This window comes from Oncorhynchus nerka, linkage group LG24 (assembly GCF_034236695.1).
Source record: "Oncorhynchus nerka isolate Pitt River linkage group LG24, Oner_Uvic_2.0, whole genome shotgun sequence".
NCBI lineage: Eukaryota > Metazoa > Chordata > Actinopteri > Salmoniformes > Salmonidae > Oncorhynchus > Oncorhynchus nerka.
The window spans coordinates 15,690,054-15,698,325 of record NC_088419.1 but is presented as its reverse complement, the minus strand read 5'-3'; the positions used below and the strand labels follow the sequence as shown (position 1 = coordinate 15,698,325).

Genomic DNA, 8,272 nt, shown 5'->3' with positions numbered 1-8,272 from the left:
CATAGATTACTCATGTGTTTAGGGTTCTCCTGCCGTATCTATTGGTTTGGTTGGTTGAGGTCCATACACACAGCTCACTGCAAAAACAAGCAAGTCATTTCATTGGTTCTAGTTACACATAGTGCTAGGGCATTTCCTTGAGGTGGTTGTTCATTGGTGGATTGTGTTTTTACTGTTCATGTGTACAGACACTCAGTGTTGTCACTCCTTAGATCCTTCCAGTGGTGGAGGACACGTTCCTGTTCTCCCAGGTGCCCCTGGCCTTCCAGAAAGTAGAGCGGGGTCACGCCAGGGGGAAGACTGTGGTCACCGTGGCCCAAGAGGAGGAGGGGACCGGAGTGACTGAAGAGGAGGGGGAGGCTAGTGACACCCCAGAGCAAGTCAGGGAGGAAGTCAGGCAAGCAGCGCCAAAGAGCTAAACCACTGTGATGTCAACACTAAGCATTGGGGCATTAAGGCACGCAACTGTTTTGTTTTTTTAAACGCTTTGCAACGGACAACTTAAATCATTTGAGTTTTTTGGTCCCACCCTGTTTGTCAGTTTTCTTACATTTGCCTAATATGTACAAACCTGGATATGGTTTGTCCATGTCCATCCTGTAGAACGCTGAACTCTTGAGCTCTACTGCAAAACACTGGTTGGTATGCATTGTTTGCGCTTTTGCAGATAAACTGCTTGTTTGAGAAAGGCAACATTTATTTATCTTATGGTTTGTCTTGTGTGTTGAGAATTCTTTACGGAAAAGTCAAATATATACATTTTGGCCTGCGCAATTGATTCATTCTTTTATGACATGTTTTGTTAGGCAATTTGTTATTCCAAATATTCTAGATAACAAAATATAATCACATTGCAGATTTATTTACACAAGGACATTAATGGCAGAAGGGAATAAAATGTCAAAAAAATACATATTCATCAAAAAATATTATTCATCAAACTCGTATATTATCAGATATTAAAGGGTAGGTAAAGTATTTCAAGTTTAGTCTGAGTCCATTTTCCCATAATGTAGTAATGAATACTATTGTTTTGTCCCTGTTTGTTCGTGAAGAAGTAATGCGATATTATAGATTATCCAGGAAATGTGATATATTTTTCATCTTGACCTCAGAGGAAAGATTATACTGTATATAAGCTTCTCTTCCAGCAGCAAATGTTCTGTTCCTGAGGCATCTTGTCCTTGAGACTTGTGTGGGGCCCACGCTGCAGCTGCGCCACAGAGCGCTGAGGCCCCTCACCATACTGCACCTCAAAGACTACACCTAGTTCTTCCCTCTCAAAACAAGACCTCAGAGAATCTCCACTGTCCATCTTTGGTTGGGTTTGTTTGGATCAAACGCGTTGAGAATCACCTGGTTCCTGTCATAGTGTTGACCACCTGCAAGGACAGACAAAATCATTTGAGTTGTGCCTTGTTTAAATACAATGTGTCCCTTCCTTGGGCCAATCACTGATCTGCCAAGGTTGGATCAGTGAAAGCACAATGGAAACATTGCCTTAACTTATCCAGACAACATTGTCTTATCTAATAACTTACTGATTAGTGAATAACTCAAAGAAGGGGAAAAGGAGGGGCAAATTTGAGGGGGGTTTTCATAGCCTATCGGTGAATCCCAAAACACCCTCTGGTCCCTACCAACTCGCTTGGAAGGCCCTTCCTTGGGACTTGTGCATATGGTGGAGGTGCGAGCAAATGGAGGAACTAGGAGAAGGGAGTGATTTGAGATTCAGCCTGTCTGTCTGAACTTGTCACAAGCCTACTTGTTACTGAATCCAACTGCAGCCCATTGTCATGTCTCTGTCCATCCACAAGGTGTCACTAATTCACAATTATTCTAGTCAAGTTACCTAATCTAAATAAAACCCCAGAACTGAATGAAGTGAAACCAGTGAACAATACAATACACAGACTAGTTCCTGTAGCTCTGAGAGGTAGAAGCATTATTGCAATAGGTTTCTCTTTCCTTCTGATTGGCTGGGTGGCAATGTCGTCATATTGCTCCTACCTATCAAATCCTCTCAGATCTACAGGAGTAGCATCCCATATTTTTTGTTTTTGCCTCACCTTTGACCTCCAGGAGCAAGTCAGGGCTGGCGGTGTAGCGGATGAGGCCATCAGGCGTGATGCTCCAGCAGGAGGGTTGTTTGCCAGGCTCAGGTGAAAGGCCCATACGACTGCCTGGCATGGCCACGCTGCACGGAGCCACACAGCAATCCTCCTGCACCTGGCCAGACAGAGTAGAAAACTTTATTATCCTCTAAAGAGGAAATCATTTGTACCGACATTCAATCACACACTTTAAATAAAGAATGGGCCTTTGCATCAAGCATAAAAACTAGTTGAGTGTTGTAATAAACCATATAAGTGCAACATAGAGCATGCTGCTGTGAGACGTGGCAGGGAGTCCAGAGCTGCAGTACAAAGGCTGTCATAAACTCACTAATTGAAGTCATGGGTCGGAAATAAAGTAATCAACATGCTTACTCAAAAGTTCTACTCCCAAAAATAGTTGGGTGCAGGATCCTCGTCGATAGTCCATGAACAATGAAATGGATGGCATTACATTTATGTGACGTTACAAGGCCATGTTCAGAGTGCTTCTCTGGAAGCATAAACTATAAGAACTGTTCAGTAGGTGTAGCCCACGACCAGGACATAGACTACTGTATAGATAGAATACTTAACAAATCCCCAAGAACCAGCAGTACTCCATAATCTGATTTAAATACCCTGACTCTAGTGCTTGTTAAGTCACAGTTTTCCTGGTCTGTCTACCTTCTCTAAACTGGAGCTCTGCTTCCCGACCCGAGCCCGACGGGCCCCGACATTATACATCTGGTTAGAGCCGGGTAAGTCCTGTTTCAATTCCATAAGGGCTCGGGTATCACTACATTGATCACCAACATATGGAAGTTGAGCCATTTGCTTGTGCAGTGCTGCACGGTAGTCATATCTGACTAAGATTATAACATGGTGTCAGAAGTGCTTCAACCTCGTCAAATATAAAACAAAGATTATTTAAAATAACGTATAATGTTCCTTGAGTTTAGTGACCAAAAGTAGCTAACAGCTAACTGCTCTCTCATGTCTCTTCGTTTGTTGAGCAGAGCCAGAGATACTTTTAAGGAGATGGAAAACTCCATTGGAATCCTATTAACGGCCATTGTGTACATTGCCCATGCTACATCAATGGGACACATGGTCCATTCTGGGTGATTCTGGGACAAGGAGAGCTTTCTCTCAAGGCGTGAATGGGAATCAATTGGGTGCTAGCTCAAAAACCCAACATTAGCATGAATTTTGTCAACAAGAAGTACAATATTACAAATCTTTGGAGATGTGAGATAATTAACTTGCCATCTGTATAGCTTTGGAATTGTGACATTATGTACTTATTGAGGAAAATAGGCACATTTCTCGACTCGCACCCTGATTTTGAGAAGGGATTGTGTGACGATTAGCTTAGCAACCACGTGACGCAGCATGAGAACGTGAACGCGATTGGTTGACAGTCTGCTGGGTGGGGCGTTATACGTCCTCCATTCATTGCCCATTGCTATGGATACACAGACTCAAGAGTCTCCATGAGCAGAGTGCATATAGAGTGAGCTGGCTGCACACAGGGAGCGATAAGAGTGACAGGAGCGGCTAATGGATTTACTAATGGAGGAAGTTACTTCTGATTTCGGGCAGGGCCTTACATTTGTCAGAAGCAATCGGGCCTGGGTAGGGTCTGAACGTCACGGGCATGGGCAAGGCCCCCCTGCAGGGCTTTACTCTAAACACCCTGTTGCCATGACGATGCTACCTTGCAGTGGAGATGTCCGTCCCGATAGAACCAGATCTGTTCGACTCCGCCCATCTCCTCCGTTGCCTGGATACGCATCAGCTTGATGTCATCCATTTCCCCAGTTACAGACATTAGAAGGCCCTCCTGGCTCCTCAACCGGAAGTGCACCTGTCGCTGCTCAGGTAACACACACACACACACACAGGATTAGGGTTCACTGTCTATGAACCATAAGTAGTTCTCAGTTCAACATAGCTCCATTGATGGGGCCGTTACAGAGTAGTGCACTATAGAAGCCAACAGCGCACCTTTAAAAGGTATTTTCCCTGACTTTGGCAGAGATCACATTAACGGTAAACGCTGCCGATGTTGGCTCAAGTGTAAATTACCTTTAAAAATCTGTTATAATGCGTAGCTCTATAACGAAACTAGGATTGAATCCTGGCCTTAATCTCCGTGTGCCCATATAATCATGTTATCACATTTGAGATGGCTTCTTACCTGGATCAGTGGGCGCAGGGATCCGATTCGCTGCCAGCTACTGAATGTTCGCCAATCGAGCACCTCGCCGGGCTTCAGCAGAATCTGAGCTCCGCGGTAGTTGATCCCCTCATACAGCACCCACCTGTCAATCAGAAGTAACCAAGTGTCAATCAAAAAATATCAATTCACACTAGCAAAGCTTAGTGTCTCACATATCAGACAAATTATTCCTTGAACTTTTCACTCGGTGTCAATCAAAGACGAGGTCAAAACACAGTTACCAAACTAAGCGTCTCACATATCAATTAGTGAGGAATGATTGCTTTGCCTTTTCACCCACTCAACCCCCATAGAAACTGGAACACATCAACACAGAAACATCCTGTCTGTGCTGATGTCATCGCTTTATCTGGATCAAAAGCTCCATTCACTTGGCCTCGTCCCATTTCTCTCCCTGCAAGAAAGTCCCACTCATGAGTTATAGGTCTGACCCTGCCGTGTCTCCTTGTGTTTCTGTGTGTTGCAGAGGTGAGTCCACATCTCCAGTCTGAATGTCACACACCATTGGGAACTTTCCACTGGTCTGGACCAAGCCTCACTACCTCATAATATCCCACGATTCCAAGACCCTTCCCTTCCAAATCAACCTTTATTTATACAGCACATTTCAGACATGGAATGCAATGCAATTGCTTAAAAAAAACCTTTAATATTTACGACACAACAAACATAAGAGGATAACAAAAACTAAAGAATAACAATTAAAACTGAAAAGCACCTTAAGAAAAACAAAGATAAAAAGGTGTGTTTTAAGATCTCTTTCAAATATGTCCACAGTTTCAGCCCTCCTCAGGTTCTCTGGCAGGCTGTTCCAGAGGCTGTGGGCATAGTAACTAAAGGCTGCCTCTCCATGCCTCTTGGTCCCCCTCAGGTTCTCTGGCAGGCTGTTCCAGAGGCTGGGGGCATAGTAACTAAAGGCTGCCTCTCCATGCCTCTTGGTCCCCCTCAGGTTCTCTGGCAGGCTGTTCCAGAGGCTGTGGGCATAGTAACTAAAGGCTGCCTCTCCATGCCTCTTGGTCCCCCTCAGGTTCTCTGGCAGGCTGTTCCAGAGGCTGGGGGCACAGTAACTAAAGGCTGCCTCTCCATGCCTCTTGGTCCCCCTCAGGTTCTCTGGCAGGCTGTTCCAGAGGCTGTGGGCATAGTAACTAAAGGCTGCCTCTCCATGCCTCTTGGTCCCCCTCAGGTTCTCTGGCAGGCTGTTCCAGAGGCTGTGGGCATAGTAACTAAAGGCTGCCTCTCCATGCCTCTTGGTCCCCCTCAGGTTCTCTGGCAGGCTGTTCCAGAGGCTGTGGGCATAGTAACTAAAGGCTGCCTCTCCATGCCTCTTGGTCCCCCTGTTCAGGTTCTCTGGGTCCCCCTCAGGCTGTTCCAGAGGCTGTGGGCATAGTAACTAAAGGCTGCCTCTCCATGCCTCTTGGTCCCCCTCAGGTTCTCTGGCAGGCTGTTCCAGAGGCTGTGGGCATAGTAACTAAAGGCTGCCTCTCCATGCCTCTTGGTCCCCCTCAGGTTCTCTGGCAGGCTGTTCCAGAGGCTGTGGGCATAGTAACTAAAGGCTGCCTCTCCATGCCTCTTGGTCCCCCTCAGGTTCTCTGGCAGGCTGTTCCAGAGGCTGTGGGCATAGTAACTAAAGGCTGCCTCTCCATGCCTCTTGGTCCCCCTCAGGTTCTCTGGCAGGCTGTTCCAGAGGCTGTGGGCATAGTAACTAAAGGCTGCCTCTCCATGCCTCTTGGTCCCCCTCAGGTTCTCTGGCAGGCTGTTCCAGAGGCTGTGGGCATAGTAACTAAAGGTGCCTCTCCATGCCTCTTGGTCCCCCTCAGGTTCTCTGGCAGCCTCTCCATGCCTCTTGGTCCCCCTCAGGTTCTCTGGCAGGCTGTTCCAGAGGCTGTGGGCATAGTAACTAAAGGCTGCCTCTCCATGCCTCTTGGTCCCCCTCAGGTTCTCTGGCAGGCTGTTCCAGAGGCTGTGGGCATAGTAACTAAAGGCTGCCTCTCCATGCCTCTTGGTCCCCCTCAGGTTCTCTGGCAGGCTGTTCCAGAGGCTGTGGGCATAGTAACTAAAGGCTGCCTCTCCATGCCTCTTGGTCCCCCTCAGGTTCTCTGGCAGGCTGTTCCAGAGGCTGTGGGCATAGTAACTAAAGGCTGCCTCTCCATTCTCTGCCTGTTCCAGAGGCTGTGGGCATTGGTCCCCCATGCAGGTTCTCTGGCAGGCTGTTCCAGAGGCTGTGGGCATAGTAACTAAAGGCTGCCTCTCCATGCCTCTTGGTCCCCCTCAGGTTCTCTGGCAGGCTGTTCCAGAGGCTGTGGGCATAGTAACTAAAGGCTGCCTCTCCATGCCTCTTGGTCCCCCTCAGGTTCTCTGGCAGGCTGTTCCAGAGGCTGTGGGCATAGTAACTAAAGGCTGCCTCTCCATGCCTCTTGGTCCCCCTCAGGTTCTCTGGCAGGCTGTTCCAGAGGCTGGGGGCACAGTAACTCTTGGTCCCCCTCAGGTTCTCTGGCAGGCTGTTCCAAAGGCTGCCTCTCCATGCCTCTTGGTCCCCCTCAGGTTCTCTGGGCTATTCCAGAGGCTGTTCCAGAGGCTGGGGTCCCCCTCAGGTTCTCTGGCAGGTTATTCAGAGGCTGGGGGCACAGTAACTAAAGGCTGCCTCTCCATGCCTCTTGGTCCCCCTCAGGTTCTCTGGCAGGCTGTTCCAGAGGCTGGGGGCATAGTAACTAAAGGCTGCCTCTCCATGCTTCTTGGTCCTAGGCTTTGGGATAGTTAAAAGGCCACTGTCAGAGGACCTGAGGGACTTACTGGGTACAACTTAAAAGCATGTCTGACATGTATTGGGGTGCACAGTCGTGGACTGATTTAAAAACCAATCGAATAATCTTCAAATAAATTCTGAAACTCACAGGCAGCCAGTGCAGAGACCTTAAACCCAGTGTAATGTGTACTGTTCGTCTGGTCTTGGTCAGTATCCGTGCTGCAGCATTCTGTATGTTTTGCAGTTGACAAATGGCTTTTTTGGGTAGACCAGACAGGAGAGCATTACAGTAGTACAGCCTGCTTGTAATAAAAGCATGAGTGAGTATTTTTGTATCAGCCTGAGAGCGAAACAGCCACACCTTGGCAATGTTCGTCAGGTGGTAAAAAACTATTTTGGTCACATTTCTAATGTGTGATTCGAAATGGAGTTCAGAATCTAATATAACACCTAGGTTTTTTAGTTAGTTTTTGATCTTTTATTGCCTGTGAATTAACATTTGTGGCCAGATTCTCTCTCTGTGCTTTGGCTCCAACAATAATTACCTCAGTCTTGATTTAGCTATAGGAAGTTGTCAGCCATCCAAGTATTTAAATCCCTAATAATTTATCCATGGAACTAAAAATCCTCTGGTGACACAAATGTAAAGTTGTGTATAGTCTGCGTACGTGGGAAAATCAGTGCTGTGCTTTCTGATAATGCTATCCATTTGTTGTTTGTATGCTGTTCTTTGTATGACATTTTAATATTTGATTATTAACCAATGATATTAGGCCACTCTTGGCCATGATTACAGACACCTGTGTCTTTTGACACTATATAAACGAGTCATCCCGCAGTGTTTGTGATTATACCCTGATGAAGACAGCTTGGCTGTCGAAACGTTGGTAATTACATTTTTGCATCTGAGCTCCTAGAGTGTGCGGCTTTCTTTTATTTTCAATCAATTGAATTTACCACAGGTGGACTCCAACCAAGTTGTAGAAACATCTCAAGGATGATCAATGGAAACAGGATGCACCTGAGCTCAATTTCGGGTCTCATAGCAAAGGGTCTGAATACTTACAGTTGAAGTCTACATACACCATAGCCAAATACATTTAAACTCAGTTTTTCACAATTCCTGACATTTAAACCTAGTAAAAATTCCCTGTCTAAGGTCAGTTAGATCACCACTTTATTTTAAGAATA

The 8,272-nt window shown here is 46.4% G+C and overlaps 2 protein-coding genes across 5 annotated transcripts in view; one reads left to right on the top strand and one right to left on the bottom strand.

The window, feature by feature from the left end:
* LOC115107546 (reticulon-4-interacting protein 1 homolog, mitochondrial-like) overlaps positions 1 to 774 on the top strand; it is a 15,186-nt gene extending 14,412 nt beyond the window's left edge. For 2 of the 3 annotated variants that reach the window (XM_029630947.2, XM_029630946.2), the window contains one exon: positions 213 to 774. In XM_029630947.2, the coding sequence (XP_029486807.1) occupies positions 213 to 419 (207 nt within the window). In that variant the 3' untranslated portion in view covers positions 420 to 774. Of the gene's footprint in view, positions 1 to 188 lie in introns of all 3 variants that reach the window. The other variant, XM_029630948.2, reaches the window with a different exon arrangement.
* Positions 775 to 843: 69 nt separating this feature from the next.
* The window catches only part of LOC115107545 (beta/gamma crystallin domain-containing protein 1-like), a 48,221-nt gene continuing 40,792 nt past the window's right edge, over positions 844 to 8,272 (bottom strand). For both annotated transcript variants that reach the window (XM_029630945.2, XM_029630944.2), the window contains 4 exons: positions 4,297 to 4,420; positions 3,814 to 3,969; positions 2,070 to 2,229; positions 844 to 1,382 (listed from right to left, as the gene is read on the bottom strand). In XM_029630945.2, the coding sequence (XP_029486805.2) occupies positions 1,294 to 1,382; positions 2,070 to 2,229; positions 3,814 to 3,969; positions 4,297 to 4,420 (529 nt within the window). In that variant the 3' untranslated portion in view covers positions 844 to 1,293. The remainder of the gene's footprint in view (positions 1,383 to 2,069; positions 2,230 to 3,813; positions 3,970 to 4,296; positions 4,421 to 8,272) is intronic.